At 37.1% G+C, this 16,553-nt stretch overlaps 1 protein-coding gene across 1 annotated transcript in view; it reads right to left on the bottom strand.

The window, feature by feature from the left end:
• Positions 1-16,553, bottom strand: part of MAN1A1 (mannosidase alpha class 1A member 1) — a 141,362-nt gene that overhangs the window by 70,695 nt on the left and 54,114 nt on the right. Inside the window, exon 4 of the mRNA XM_059842212.1 lies at positions 13,444-13,524. Within this exon, the coding sequence (XP_059698195.1) occupies positions 13,444-13,524 (81 nt within the window). The remainder of the gene's footprint in view (positions 1-13,443; positions 13,525-16,553) is intronic.

Genomic DNA, 16,553 nt, shown 5'->3' with positions numbered 1-16,553 from the left:
GTTAAATGTACACTGATGGTGTCATCAGATGAGACCGCACAGAGTGGGAGGTCTCCAACCAGCTCAGGGTTTCTTCTTTCTGGAGTTACTCCCATTGCTCTACAGCAAGTGTGCTGGGTCTGCAGCAGCAGTGCAGTAGCAGTAAGGAAGAAAAGTTTTCCTTTTCCCTGTTGTTTTCATGCAAAGTGCTCCAGATAGCCAAGGGCTGTGTTTTTATGAAGCTGTGAGTGAGATTTCACAGGAGGCTGCTTGAGGTTGGAAGAGACCTGCGTGGAAGGAGTTCTGAAGGTCATCTGGTCCAGCTGTGCTGCTCAAGCAGGGCCACCCAGAGCCTGATGCCCAGGAACATGAATGGGTACCGACAGCTTTGGAATATCTCCAAGGACAAGGACTCCCCAGTCTCACTGGGTGCCCAGTCATCCTTACAGTAAAAATGTGTTTCCTGATGTTCAAAGGAAACCTCTTGGGTTTCAGTTTCTGCTTGATGTTTAACATAAATGTTATATGTATATTTTGGCATTAGGACATGGACAGGGCAGGGTCATAGTACCGGCCTAAGTGACATGCTGTATCATCAGTAGACACTGCAACAAGGTATTTATCAAGGGTCTTGTCTTGTTATTAGTGGTTTGATTTAGAATGAAGCAAGCAGTAAACTTGTAATAATAGCAACAATAAGGACAACTAATAACTAGTGAACTACATGTAATGCAGGCTATGAATAGATTAGCACAAGAACAAAGTACGATGAAAATCCGAACTGACAAGTTTGAATACTGAAGTTTTAAAAACAAGCCATGATTTTAGGCACAGAATTATGGAGTTCCAGGCTTTACACAGTCTTGATTAAACACAAAAAGCCTAAGGGGTTAATTTGCATTACTCTAATGTCCTTTGCCAGAGACCCTATGCTCCTCTTCATGCAAAGGCAATTCCACATTCCACTGCCCATTAGTTTGATGTGTTCATGGATACAAGGAGAATAAATTAAATTAAACACTACAATTTTAGAGTGTCTCTTGTATTCTTTAAACATACGTAAAATATAATGAGTATTCAATGGAAATTAGTGTTGTATATTATGGCTGTCCCATGTTTAAACAGTAAAGTGCTTATTTTAATCCTTTTACTAGGACTGAAGTCAACACAGGAATTTCCAGATTTTGTGATCACAGATACTGGAAAAAAGTAGAATGATCACAAGTACAAAGACAGTGCCAACAGTCCCTCTGTTAGATCTACAGCATGGATCACTTATGAACAAGCCATTGGATCACAAAACCTTCTCACTGAATTTCTCTACCACCAGCTGCTACAGACTACTTCTATCTCACTTGTATAGACATATGGGATGGAAATCAACTGTTTTAGCTGTTGGAACCCTCAGGTTTCAGTGGATTCTCAGATTACAAATAAACTTGTTTTGGTCAATTCCATTAAAAACAATGGGATTGAGAATGTGCCATTTGGGTAAGAGCAGCTTGGATTTGCAACCATGTGAACAGCTGAGCCGACTCCATGACAGGTGAGTTTGGTAGCACCAACAGTTGCACTGATCCATTCTTAAGTTATTTTTCAAGGGGAGGAACAGGTTAAAACCTAGCATACTCTGCAGGTTCCTTTCCCCACAACACCTCTGACACACCATCTAGATGGCTTTTTATATAAGTAATGTAACAATAAAAATCTTCCTCTATACAGCAGGACAAAAAGATGATGGTTTCCCAACTCAGTGCTTTCTTTCTTATTACTGAGATTTCTCTGACAGACAATAGTCATTGAATTGTCTGATAAATAATGGACAGGATCAAAATGAGCCTGAATAAAGTGCATGTATATTTTCCTTAAATTAAATGTAAGAGATGTGAACTCTTGTTCTTTTCATGTAAGCCAAACAGGAGGCTTCAAGAGAGAACTATGATTTAAGAAGCTCCTTTTATGTTGTAAGTTAAATCATCAGGCAGACCAATTCAATTCCTTTCTCTTTACTGTAAGACTACTTCTCTTACTGGACAAGTCATAAAACTAAACTGACTAAAACATAAGAATTTCCAATTCTTAAAGACTCAGAAAGAAGTCCTCTGACTGAACAGCAGGGCTGCCAGCACATCAAATTTATGAGCAATTCAATTGCTTCTGTAAATTTCCTGCAGTTAAAAGTTTTTACTTTTTTTGAGCTAAACCTCAAAACCATTCCTGTAATTAAACAGCCATAAATTGTACTCTCTAAAGATTAACACTATTTTTGAATGCAGAACATATTTAAGGGAAACAATGGTTGGAAGTATTAATAAAGACTTCAAGTATCCATATTAGCATGTGGACATTGCTTTCCATGACCCCACTTGAAGCAAGAGGAAAAAAAAAGGCATGACAACCATGTCAACTCTCTCAATTTTTAACAAAATTCATTACAAGGCTGTAGTGCTTTATTTTATTCTTTAACTGAACACTACACATAGCCACTTCTAGAGAGAAGGCCTTTCAGCCTTCACTAAATTATTTCTATATTTAAGAGCATGTAAGTTAAAACATTAGAGTACCTTAAATGCAATTTCAAGCAGAACTAGATAGGAAAAAAGTCTTCAAAGTATGATTTAGAAAAAGGGCATCTTAGTCACCAGCTTCACTCACACATTAATTCTATTACCAACTGTCACAGTCTATCAATAAAAAAAATATGGCTGAGTAAGTCCTCCTCGTTATCTCAGTTAATCTTTACTTTTGACCTTGGGTCAGTTAATAACCACATTAACTTAAGACAGACCCTTCAAGCATATTAGAAAAGCTGATGGCATTTAACATTGAACTAATTCTGCTCAGGCGTGCTGAGAACCATCACTGTAGTTCCCTGCAGCAGTGTGGCAATGATGGCCCAAAGCATTACAGCAGTTGTAAATCTTGCCTGGAATCAAGAAGATTATTTATTCTTCTCTCTAGAATATAAATGGAAATAAAAGCAGCTCTGGAAAGAAAAGGCTGAACACAGACTGAACCATGTTTGTAAGAGATACCCTGCAAGCAGCAAATGCTGATGAGAAGGTTTCAGTTATTCAGTAGTTTTGCATGATAAAAGGAAAAAGATTGAAATTGTCTGTATACTATGAATAGTGTTTTTAAGAGCAAGCTGGGAAAAATAGCATCCCTTAAGAAAAATGGCATTCTAAGCTGCTGACTTTGTTCTGCAGCTGTTAGTTTGAAGAAAACAACAAAAAAAGAGTTTTTAAAGGACAATGGAAGGGAGTGAAATTCATAGCATACCCTTTTCACATGATGATCCTTAGGATCTATTGGACTGTAAAATCATCTAGTCATGCTTGCAAAAATTAAGGACAACTTGGCCCCAAAGGGACAACAAAACTTTAAAGCAGTAATAGGACTGAACCAGCTTCCAAAAACAACTTGTATGGTTATTTTGCTTAGCCTGCAAAAGCAGATGATTGCCTTAAGACTGAAGAAAAGAAACAAACAGGACACATCTAGTTCTTCAGATGAACTAGTTAGAGTATTTTTGGTAGTTCAATGCATTTGAAACACCAGAAACAACAGAACTGGCCCTTTATGCCAGAAAGAAGACAGCTCTTCGTTAATTGAAGGTTGACTCTACTCCAGTAACACTGCTGCTGGAGTCATCTTCCTTGTTTGCTTTAGAGTTATGTCAGTTTACATAAGACTTGGATGTTAAAACAAGCTCTTGAGCCTTCCTGGAGCTGAATGTCAAGAGTCCCCTCATACTGTACTGTTCTAATTAGCTACTATTTGAAGGAGTTCATCAGGGTTGGGTGGGTTAATCTCAGCAATTAAAGATGTTGAGTAAAGAACATCAGAGCTAAACACATTAAAATCCAAATTCTTTAGAATATTTTACCACCTCCTGACCTCTCTTGTGTCTTTTGCTTTACTAGGAAATTACACAGTCAGATGGCTGACCAGCTAACACCTGTGGGAATACAGAAGCTTGTATACGAGTTGACAAAAGACTTGCAATGTAAACAGTGAGCTAAGAAACTGAATCTGCTGTTTAACTACATCCTAAATATTTTTTTTTTCCTTGAGGAAACCAAGCAAGATTTGTATGAGACACTGGCACTACATACCACTCCTCCCTTTCAGCTTTCAAATCTTCATACTCTTCTCAGTTTCTGGCTTAAGAAAAGTTTACAGTTTGCCCAATTCTGTGCACTTAGCCCTGGGCAAAATGAACCCTTACATTTACTGATTGGAGGAAAACAAAGATTTGCTTTTCAAATATTTCATGACAGCTCTGTTTAGGGGCAATCACCTGCCAAAACTACAAAACCCAATTGGCATCTATCATGCTGGAAGCAGCACAGGATTTTTTATGTGCACATCTTTTCCAAATTCCTTCTCAATCATTTGTACATAGGGTGCAAACACAGTCTGAGTATGGCAGAGGCAAGTTTTTGGTACAGATGATACAGCAACTGGACTCATTTATCAACCACAACATTTACCAACATTATTCAACTGTTGCATTTTTACAAATGGCAAATAAAGACTGTGGCTTCCTGCAGTTTTTGAAAGGTGGGAGAGAAAGCTCCCTACTCGTCTTACAAATCTTTCAGATTTCTGTTGCCTGAAAATAACAAACAATTGATTCTGCCAAAAAAAAATAATCCACAGGACAATTGGCCCTTACCATAAATTGATCCCAAGAGTTGGTGCTAACTTAAAGCAAATGGACCTTGTTTGTATCTGTCTCATGTTTGATCTGCTGAGCAAGATGTGTTGCAAGTGCAAAGGAGACTTTTAAAAGAGTTATCTGTTTCTCCTGCAGCAAGGGTGCCATTATCTCTAACTATTGCTGGAGATATGAAGAGCATGCAAGGGCAGCAATGTTGTCTGTCTGTTTTTGATTTCAGGCATTCAATCTTCTCAGTGATCTTCAGATAGCTTGAAGCAGCAGAACTGCTGGGTGGTACAAAGTGGTGTTTTGTAATGAATTTCTAATCTGATCCTTTAAAGAGCTAATTGCATAGGAAGCTTCCCAAATTGCATCATACATTTCTGTTCACTCAAATTGTATTTATAATATTAAGAATATGCCTACATATTTTTTACTAGAAGTAATTTAAATTTTTGAAAAGAGATATGAAGATAGAAAGATTCTTTGCTAAAGTCAGCTTTGGGAATCTGATGGAATGTCTTCATAGCTGCCAACAAAATCAAAAATGTGGTAATCTTCTACTGGATGGTGTATGCTTTAAGGTAATAAGAGAAGGATGTTTTCACCTACTTAACTCCCAACTTAATGAAAAATAACCTCAGACTCAGTTTATGGAGACAAAGCATGAAGTGGAATCTCCCATACACTAGTTATACATTGTGAAATATTTAGATGAAGAAATGAAGAGTTACTCCACACCCAGAGTAAAATAATATTTTCATATTTACTTTTTTTTTGGTAAAAAATCAGTACAATGATTCAATAACATCTATTATTATCACCTAATTGAACGTTTATGCTACATCCACAGAGAATATATTTCCTAAACATTTCACATAGCCCAGAATTTAAGCAGTATAAATTCATGCTGATCTATTCCCACTGTCAGCACTGAGATTTTTTTTGTTGCTTTCATTTGCAGAAAGAATTACAATTCTTTGCTGTAGTATTATACATAAGTATTGTTATTTAGATATGAATAGTATATTTGCAACAATCTAAATTCTGCTTGCAAATGGCTGCACCAAACCCTCTATCTAACCATATGTTCTACATTTTCTATTAAATCTGCACAGCAACTGCACCACCTCTTCAGGCAGCATGGTTTTACCCTCCTTTTACTCTTCTTTATTATTGCAACTGCATTTTGTGCTGCTAAGTGACAGAACTGGAAACTGAGATAAATAAAAGAGAGAAATATCTTGGAAACAACTTCTTTGCAGGTGCCTGGTGATTCTGGACAGACTGTCAATAGCATATAATTTCTTCTGTACAGTTTATCAACCCACATGCAAAGAATTCTTCTTTAGGGTCTATCTAGAGCTGCTGCTCAAAGGGAAAGCACTCACACTACTATTTCTGACAGACCTTCTCTTTCCAACTGTTCTGTAGAACCAAAATGAAGTGAAACTGCAGGAGCTAGTTGAAAGCCAGATCCTCATAAGAAACAAACAGCTCCCTCTCAGCTGCTTGAATTCTACTTAATAACATAGCTCATGAGCTTGTGTCAAATACACCAGCTGTTACAATCACAATCCAGTATTTCTTAGGTCTCATTATAATCCATTCTCCTTTCTAGCAATTTACCATCAGCCTACAGTAGTGTGGAGGTGAGCGGGGATTTTAGTTAAAATTAATGTAATGAGCAGTGAACTTTTTTCTTATTTCCAAAGTCAACATATGAATGCAAAAACATGTCAAATAGGTTTACCATGGAACAAAGCAAATTTTTTTGTTGTTTGGAGAAAACTCCCCAAACAAACCCTTTTCTGCTTGGCAAATGGGAAACCTCTAAAAGTGAAGAACATAAGTTATGCACAGGATGGAGTTCTAAACTGATGTTTCACAGACCAAAATCAGGGCTCTGATTCCTGGTTTCATAGCAGGCTTAGTTATAGCAACTGCAGCAGGCTGTCACCACAGCTTCTCAGTCCCCTGCTGTGGGTATTCACACTGATAGACAAACAAAATGATGACAAACAAAAGCAAAACATACCCACTGCTGGACTCCAGCAGACAGCAATTCAGTGAATTAAGGCAAATTGCCACTATTCCCACTTTACATTAGCAGAGTAGCCTGAGGGCCCTCATTCTGAGGCACAAAACCTGTTGGTGATGGCAGCTGATGGTGTGCCTGGTGGTGGTGCCTGATTGCATACAGGGGCAGAGTCTCCATCAGGCTGCAGGTACTTCGACCCCAGAAGTAGTTCCCTGCCCCTGTACACGTGGGTGGTATCAGTAACCCCACAGCAGAGTGGGAAGAGAAGGAAAACCTAGAAGCAGCTTCTTAATTAAGTGCACGACTGGAAATCCACAACTCTGTTACCATTCTTCCAATTTTCTTCAGAATTAAGTGTGGGGTCAGCTTGAGCAGCACAGTTGAACAGAGCAGCTGAGCAAGTAGCACTGGGAGAGAGGGGACAGAAGTCTTAGGAATGACAAAACTTCTGGAATAAAGGGAACCTATTTGAGAGAGATGGGTTTCATCAACAGTGACAGAGTATTTGCACTGAAGGAACTTAAGAGACAGAAATAGAAGACTGAAGGACAGTCTGCTTGCAATGGCAGAGCAGTCTACGTAAAAGAAAATCTTAGGAGTCAAGGTTATCTCCAGAATATGAATCCATAGGGATTCTGCAGTACATTTTGATGCAGCTAGCACAGAGAGTGAACAGCATTAGATTTATTAAAGGCGGAAAAGAGGCTGAAATAGTAATGGAGATTACAGACTATGATTGTGGCAAACAGAGATTTTAAATCCTTCTCTGTCCCCGAGTAGGTTGTTAAGTGCTACATCAGAGCTGATATAAACCTTGATTTTATACAGTGTAATGACAGCTTTCTGCAGAAATTCAGAGTCTATAGGAGAAAAAGTAGCTCTTAACTTAGTTTGACATATTACTGTCAACAGGGGCCACATGCCCCAATTCAACACATTCTTTGAAAAAAAGGTTCACTTTGATAATGTTTAGGTTTAGAAAGAGAATCAAGATGACCAGCTGAAATGAACTTGGAAAGAAACAGCCACAAGGTTAAATTGCTTGGAGATGATTTGGAGAACAAAAGGTGAGGTTCAGAGCTCAAAAATTCTCAAATCAAAAGGTTCAGATGACTTTTACCTTCTTTTGGTTTGACTGTAAAGAAGGCAATTAAAAGTAAAACTATATTGAGTCCAAGTAAGGAATACAAAAACTGACAAGTTAAATGAAAACTCTTAAGCCAGGCTAAATGCAATTTTTGAAGAACAAGTGTTTAAAGTTAAAAAAAAAGAAAAAACAAAAGAGAGAAATATGAAGCCTGCTAGAGAGCCAGGAGAAACAATAGGAGATGGCTGTTTAAAAGAGCATAGTGCATGAACCAAAGCCTTGCTAAAAAGATAAACTTGCCCCAGTGCTTGGTCTTGAAGAGCCTAGGCATGTTCCCATGCAAGAAGGTTCTTCAAAGAATGAGCCTAATGGACTGTTGCAATATTGAGGCTGGACAGAAGAGTTCTTGAGGTCGCTTCCAAGTTATATGGCTCCAGAATTCAATGAAATACCAAGTTAAAAAAATAATAAATCTATAAAAATGAAAGAGAGCATAAAGATCATTTCAGCGCTCTACAGGAATTAAAACATGACACCACTGAAACACGGATGTATTGCTTAAAAGTGGCAGCAGATGGAGGGTAGGTGGGAAACAGGACCCAAATCTGAAAACAGGGCTGTAGAAAGCTACAGGCAATTGAAGTCTTCTAGTCTGTACCACACAGGGAATTCTACTGCCAGTCTGTGAAGGTGATTTAAGTGGCATTCACAGAGAAGTGATCAAGCTGATACAGTATGCCTGGAGTTTCAAACAGCATTAGAAATCAAGCTTCCAAGGCATAAAAGGAAAAGTCCTCTTGTTAACTAGTGTCAAGTTAAGTGAGAGTAAGCAGGAGATAAAACATGTGGTCAGTGCTCCCGCTTGCTTGGTGAGCTCAGATCCCAAGGCACACACACTGGGACTTAATCACAATTTGCAGAAAAGGCCAGTACCTTTGTATAGGTGACAAAAGCTTAATTCTCCTACCATTCATGATTGCTAAATGATGGAATTTTTTTTTTTTTGTATTCATGGAATTTAAATATTCTCTCTGAAGAGACACCTCTACAAGAGAGGCAGAGACAGAAAGAATAGCTACAGCTAAATTCTGCAGAACGTCTCAGCACTATATGAAGTAAGCAATCTTCTGTGGTCAGCCTGGCAAAGGCAGTTGGAGATCAATAGCATCTGCATCATTATTTCATTCCTTCTCCTCATTAGTAAGATAGCTTGACAATCCTGAGGGATGGTGGTTTACAGTGAGCAATGATTAGGTCTGTCTGAAGGCAGACAGGAAGCCAAGAACATAAAGTGAGGTAGAACAGTGGCACTGTAACTCCAATCATAAATACAGATATAAACTAATTAAGTATGTCATAACTTTTTTCCCATTTTTTAACCTCTAATTAACAGCTGGCAAAGAGTAACAGATGAAACTCTAAGTCCAACACCTATGATCATGAAGAACAGCTTGGATTTTTTCCTTTGGAGTTTTTTTTTTGTTGGTTTGGGAGTTTTTGGAGTTAATTTGTTTGTTTTGGTTTGTTTTTGTTACTTCTTCACCCTGATCAGAATAAATGAGTGTTCCTTCAAACAGGTTATCCTGCCACAGTAAAAAAAGTACAAATCTGTTACATTTTTGCTTCATGCCATGGAGAAGAAAGGCAATATGAGCATATTATACAGGAAGAACAGCTGCTGCATCCAAAATATTTTAACTCTGGGGGAAAAAAAAACTACTTATCCCATTCAGAAAACAGAAAAGCTTCAAAGGAATCTGGGAAATTACCAGCTAAATCTGAAACTCATGGCCTCTTTATTCACTTCAGAGTGTTTTGGATTAACTTTTTTGCTGCTCACACAAACACCAAACTAAAAGCTCCTTCTATTTCTGCCTATGCAGTGTATTCCCTGAGTGTGGAACCAACCTTCGAGTAAAACAATCCCCTTATTACTTAGTTTTAGCAGTGCCTTTTAGAGCCAGTTATGAGTAAATCAGCAGACCTAGAGAACATACCAGCCCTACTGGAGTAAGAGCAGCGCCATACATTTACCATGACTTTCAGCACCAGCATCAGAGCTATTCCCAGCAGTGAGAACATCAGGGCTCAGAAGGAATGTTTGTCATCTCCATGAATTCCAAGAAAGATCTTAGTTGCTGTTAGAGGGTTCAGTGTTGTCCTCCTCCAAAAGTTAATTAATTGTCTCCTTACATGACTACATTTGGAAGTGTAAATACCTGGGTCTGCAGAACAGAGGACCTTGCTGCATGCAATTCTCCTGACCCTTAGTATATCAGAATTTAACATCAAATTAGCAGGTACAGCAAGGCAGTTGTAAAAAAAATTTCTCCCTTACATTTTATTTTTCATTAAAAAAAAAAAATAAAACAACTTAAACGAGGACTCTTCCCAGATTCTAAAACATGTCTTGTACTCAAGCAAGGTTTAATTTGAACAAAATGATCAAGAAAGTTTGAAAAAAAAATCTGTCCCAGTCCTGTGGGATAAATCTATCATATTACAGTTTCCTAAAGATACTTTCATATAAATAAAAAAATTTTCAATACTAGCAGTGCTTTTAAGGAGCCAGGCTTATTTTTAATAATCCTTTACAGCCAGTGCCTTATGGAAAAAATACCAAGAAAAGCATTCACATGCAGTATTATTATTAGGGACTCAAAAACCCAAAAGAAACCAAAAACACCTGAACAAAAAAAAAAAAAAAAAAAAAGAGACCAGCATTTAAACAGTTATTCATCTTAAAATCAAGTTTTCTGATACTTGTAGCTGGTTTTACAAATGAAGTTGATATTTGACTGAAACTCTTTTTAACTTGGGCTTAGACAGATACCACAGTGAAAAGAAAAAAAAAAGCATATGACATTTCTAACACTTTAAGGTATTCCCTATTAATTCTAGTAAGGTAGAAATTGTAGGAAGTTTAACAAAAAGCATGTCATGGCTCTATTTGCAAGTGAGCAGCACATATAGTTATCAAGGGGTAAAGTATTCAATTTGTTCATTTTTAGAATGATTCACATTGGTGACTTTATCTAAATGAAGTATTATGTGAGCAGGATGCTTTAGGAACTACTCAGTATGATAGCATATTCTTTAATTGTGATTAGTTAGACTTACAAATGATTATGGAACATACAATGTGTTGCAGCTTTGGATCATTACCCATGGAAATGTAATTCAGAAGCACAAACAATAATTATTTCCATCACTCCTTCTACTCAAACATAGCTTTCTTTAATTAGAATACTGGTAAGTGAGCACAGCAAATATAAGATTTTTTTAGTAGTTAATCTGATAAAGAATTAATTGAGCTTTTAACTGAGGAAGTTTAATCCTTCAATCAGTGTGCATACAGATTGTGTTACCTCTTTAGGAACACCCACTAATGTAATGGACTAACAGATTATTAAAGTTATATTTTCCATGGTGGCAGCCAGCCTCTGGGGCCCTCAGGCCTTTCCACACCTTTCAGCAGCAGCAGGGAAGAAGAGACCCACATAATACAGGAGAACCTTACCCTGCTGCATCCCATTCTTTCCATTGGCAGAGCATCTTGGGATTTAGGAGACAAACCATGAAGTTTCCCCAAATCTGATGAAGGCAGAGCATGCTGAATTGCACTCTCTAAGCCACCAGAACAACTGTTAAGGGACATCATTCTATCTTGGACAGCAGATGACCAGCAGAGAGTGTGAGAACCAGAGGCAAGCATGGATGATGCCCTTCCAGGCCTGCAAGAGCTTGGCATCCTCCTTAATAATACACCTCTTCGCTATATGTAAGAGGCCATTTTACTTTCATTTCTGAGTCCATCAATCCTAGAATGGGCAATAGCCTCCTTTATCACTGATCTCCTACTGCACAGAGTTCCATTTAATTATCCATTGTGTGAAACACTTTCTTGTGCTTCAGCTATCTCCTCGTTTCATTTGTGCAAGAGTTTTACTGGAACACGAGTGCTGCTTTCAATCCAGCTGGAGAGGTGGTGGTAAAAGTGCCTCTCTGAAGATGAAGGAATGGTTGAGAAGCAACGACTAGGTGCTATTCAGGAGAAACTATACACGCTGATTGAAAGTGAGACTGCACATTAACATACATGGCGCACAAACCATCAGCATACGTATGAAATCACCAGCACTGATGACAAAGGATTGAGGCATTTCCTGGCAGACAAACTGCCACTTGATGTAAAGGCCCATAAGCATTCATCTACCAGATTGTCTGCCAAGAAATATCCTCTGCTTCTGTCAGGACTGGTTAACTAAAGTTCCAATAGGTTATGCTAGAAAAGCCCACACCTGTTTCCCAAGTAGATGTCCAGTGAAAAGAGAAGAAACATAAGTAAAACAATACCTAGCAAAGATCCAGACACCAGCTCCCAAGCACCTCTCGATTTTTTTCATTACTGTTAAGTGTCTTACTGCATTTTTTCTCCTGCAAAATTACAAGACAATTCAAATAATAAAACCTGTGCATTTTAAGACATGAATGTCTTTTCCATACCATCTACACTCAGCACAGGTCCATGTGAAATAAGCAGGTAAATCTAGTTAAGACATAAAAGTGTCAGAGGAGCATTGTCCACTTATAACTGCTTTGTCAGGGACATGACCCAGCAGTACCTGCTAAAAGAGCTTTAACATAATGATAAATTTTAACAAAAAATAATCACGCACAGCCATAGAATTTAAGTAATTTAAAGTGACAGGTTCAACTAGTATTTGGGAAATTTAGTTATGAAAAAAAATAACTTCCTTGAATTTGTGGAGTTTCCGCCAGCAATCGCTTTGGATTTAAGGAATGATAAATTCAATTTATGGTTAAAGAGTACTAACTTGTGTAATCCAGCAACAAAATACTATTATAATCCAGAGACAGAAACAAGAATTTAAACTCGTAAGATTAAAGACTTTTCAACTGCCAAGCTAAAACTTGAAAATATCACAATACGTGTCATTTAAAATGGTACCTGTGACTCTTTTGGCCTTCTCCAAAAATATTACACAAGTAATTGCATTTAGACAAAGCTCTAAGATGAAACTGCATCTTCATTGTCTCCAGAAACCATGACAAGTAACAGAGATTAATGGGTTATTGATGCTTTAAAAACATTCACATGTATAGGTTTACATGCCTTTTCTTTCTTAGCCTGTCTTCTCCATGTGAGTTGAAGCCTCAGGTTCAGGCAGGCAAACAGAAAGTAAGAGTTTAAAAGAGTTCAAGGGTACACTTGAAATCCATTTGGGAAGCAGGAAGCTGATGCACCAAACCTACCACTACCATATAGTAGGAACTCCAAAATTACACACTCAAGCATGAAGCCCAGAAGATGTACTGGGAGTGATTCCCACTCAGGAAAAAAAAACGAAATATCACTTAACACTTAAATGAAGCAATAGCTTTAGATCTTAAGGAAAGCAGCAGCAAGAGAAGCAAGAAGACCCACTGGACTGGTCTCCAAACAAGCCATTTGCAAAGTTTTAAACAATGGATAAAACCTTTATTTTGGATAAATAAAATTATACTTTAATTTGGATAAATAAAATTATACTTTAATTTGGATAAATAAAATTATTATTTAAATTTCTTTAATTTAGATAAATAAAATTATTAAAATTAAATTTAATGACTTATCTAGATGATGATATGTCAGATAAACCATCTTACTTCTTCTCCTGAAAGATAGTAAGCTGAAAGTAGTCCACCGACGAAACGAATGTTGACTTCAAATACGGAAATTTCAGCATTCTGTTGAAATAAACATAAATTTATTTATATAGAGATTGGTTTCGTTTGTGTTTTTATATATATATATATATATATATATATATATATATATATATATATATATATATATACACATATATATATACATACATACACACTTATATATACATACAGCTTTTAAGCCACAACAGCTGTAAATAGCAAAACACTAAAAAAGAACATGTAGGGAAGGACAACAAAAGAATTTAAAGCATTTCTTTCTCTTCCTCTGACAAAATATCCTCCTCATTATCCTCATCCTGCTCAACTTTTCATCTCCTCTGTTGGGTATTGTGAATGCAGAGCGAGCCCTGTGGCAGGGAAGAATGATGCATCTGACTCTATGTTGTCAGAAGGCTCATTTATTACTTTAGTGTTCCATATTATATTAAAGAATACTATACTCTACTAAAGAATACAGAAAAGATACTTACTGAATGCTGAAAAGATAATAATGAAAACTGGTGACTCTTTCTAGATTCTGACACAGCTTGGCCCTAATTGGCCAATGAGTTAAAACAACTCACACTGGAGTCTAAATAAGCAATCAGCTTGGGTAAACAATTTCTAAACACATTCTACATGAGCACAACACAAGAGAAGCAAATGAGATAAGAATTGCTTTTCTTTTCTCTGAGACTTCTCACTGTCTTTCAGCTTCTCAAGAGAAAAGCCCTGGGTGAAGAAATCATATTCAGAGAATGTGAATGCCACAGTTGGGCTTTCTCTAAATCCACGTATCTAAGTATTTATCATTCCTTGCAGGTGATTCAGCATTTGCCCAAAAAGCGCTCTTGGATCACATGTCCCACACTATCTCCCCTCACACCATCTCAGACAGATCAGTACTGATCAAAATGTCCTGTCAAGTGTTTTCCTGCTCCAGCCTAAATGCAGTTTACTGCAGAAATGAAGGTAACACTAGAATGAGTTAATTACATGCTCAGGAAAAATGCAATCATTATGTGTATTCACAAGGAAAATGATCTTTTGCTATTACAGCTGGCATGGAGGAATCTTTCACCAATGATAAAGACTTGGTCCAGCCAGTATCTATCTCAAAACTCAAAGTACATTCTTCCCTGCCTTTTGAAATTCAAGCATAAATGAGGAAACTGAGTCTCATATGCTTTTGTTCTTTATTAAGACAATTAAAATTTTACCCCAACACATACCATTTAACCCATCAAGGCATTCAATTAAAAAGTTGATCTAGTGAACTTTCTTAATTTTTGCCTTTTTATGAAATATTGTTTTTATATTTCTGTATTTCTGCAGAAAAAGGTACCCAAAATTTGGGCACATAAAAAAGGTGTTTGACTTTCACATGTTCTGGGTTGCTCTTGCTTCTACTGAGTCACTTTTCCATTTTCTATTTGTCAGCATACACTATAGCTATATTTAATATAAATCAATGCATGGTGGAGCGGATGGATTTTTTCCTAAAAGGCTTGCAGGCTTTTTTCATTTAGCTAGGTTTTGTGCTTTTCCAGTTTAAGCATTCAGATGTCAGTTTACATAGGAGGGAAGAAGTTGCTCCCAGTTTTTTATGGATTTTGAATTGCAGTAAATTGCCTTTACAGAAAAAAAATAAACAAAAAAACCAGCACCGGGCTACTTAACAGAAATATTACTTCATGCTTTTCAGCTTCCAAGGTGCTCTGATTAAGAAAAGGTATCTAGACATGTTGCAGAGTTGGTGAGTTTTTTGTAAATTGTAAAGGTACAGGCTTCAAAACACAGTCTCAGGCTTGCTACAATGCTAGTTAGTTTACACTCAGGAATTCAACTTTTCTCCTCAAAAATGTATTCTGCACTTCCCCCTCTAAAAAGAAGATATAATTTCCATTCAGAATTATTCTGATTAATACATAATTAGTATAGTTTATATGTGAGTGCCTGTATAATTTTTTTAATACACGTGAACACAATTCAAAGGGGCTGACAAAGTAAAGCAATCACACATGTCTGACTCTTGAAAACTCAGACTGACATCATGGGTTAAGACTGCAAAATTATCTTGCTGTCTTGCAGTGTTCAGAACATAACACTCAAACAAGTTTATTTTGAGTAATCTAGAAATCTGCAGTTTCTCCTCTGTCACTGCTCTCCCCCACTGCTCCTCTCCTATTCTTTCTAAGAGAAACAGCAAAGTTTCATTTCTGCAGCTTAATTTCTGTTTCCAAAATGCCTTTTTTTTTCCCAAATCTGTTATTTCCTTTTCCAAGTGTTCAGTCATTGTCTCATTGAATGCAGCAATAAGGCAGAAGGAAACAGATATTCACCTCAACTTCAACATTCCTCTGCATACTTTTTTATTATGCCATGATCCACATTAAACCTGGGGAGGAGGATATAAAAACATTTAAATTCTCTAGAAATCTGAACTAACTAGATGATGCATCTGTTCACCTGCTAATCAGGCTACCTGTGTGGGAACTACAGTACATGTACATTAAATACAGAAGTCTTAAAATCCAACATATAATACAGCTAGTAGAGAACTGATTTGACTAAAGAAAGGCTGATCTGACCTGATCTGATTGAAGAAATGATGATAAAATGAGTGGAAGGGGTGGCTTCTCTTCTTTGGAGATTGAGCTAGCTGAAACTCCTATGAATAGTATGAGAATATGAATATGTGAACCTTCTTCAGAAGTTCAGGTTCTTTCCTTTTCAATCCTGAGCCTTAGCACATGTCAAGTACCTTTCTTTGATTTGGGAAGGTTGAAGCTGTAAAGAGGTAGGTGTCAGATGAGGAAATGAGTTAATCAGATATCCCAGACACTTGTGTTTCCTTTGAGAACTGAATTAAATTATTTTTTGATTTTCAATTGCTTGAAGTAAATTGGGTTGTGTATGACCTGAATATTTTGTCTCCAGAACTTTACATTTTGCCTTTCTAGATTTAAATATGACCACTTAATTCACAAAACCATTGCTATCTTTCAAGGAGTGCAAAGGCCCTTTAAGGAAGTCTCAGTATGTGTGCAATGACATCTGCTTCTGGA

This window comes from Haemorhous mexicanus, chromosome 3 (genome assembly GCF_027477595.1).
Source record: "Haemorhous mexicanus isolate bHaeMex1 chromosome 3, bHaeMex1.pri, whole genome shotgun sequence".
Lineage (NCBI taxonomy): Eukaryota > Metazoa > Chordata > Aves > Passeriformes > Fringillidae > Haemorhous > Haemorhous mexicanus.
Note: the sequence above shows the minus strand (reverse complement) of the source record. Positions and strands in the feature narration are given on the sequence as shown.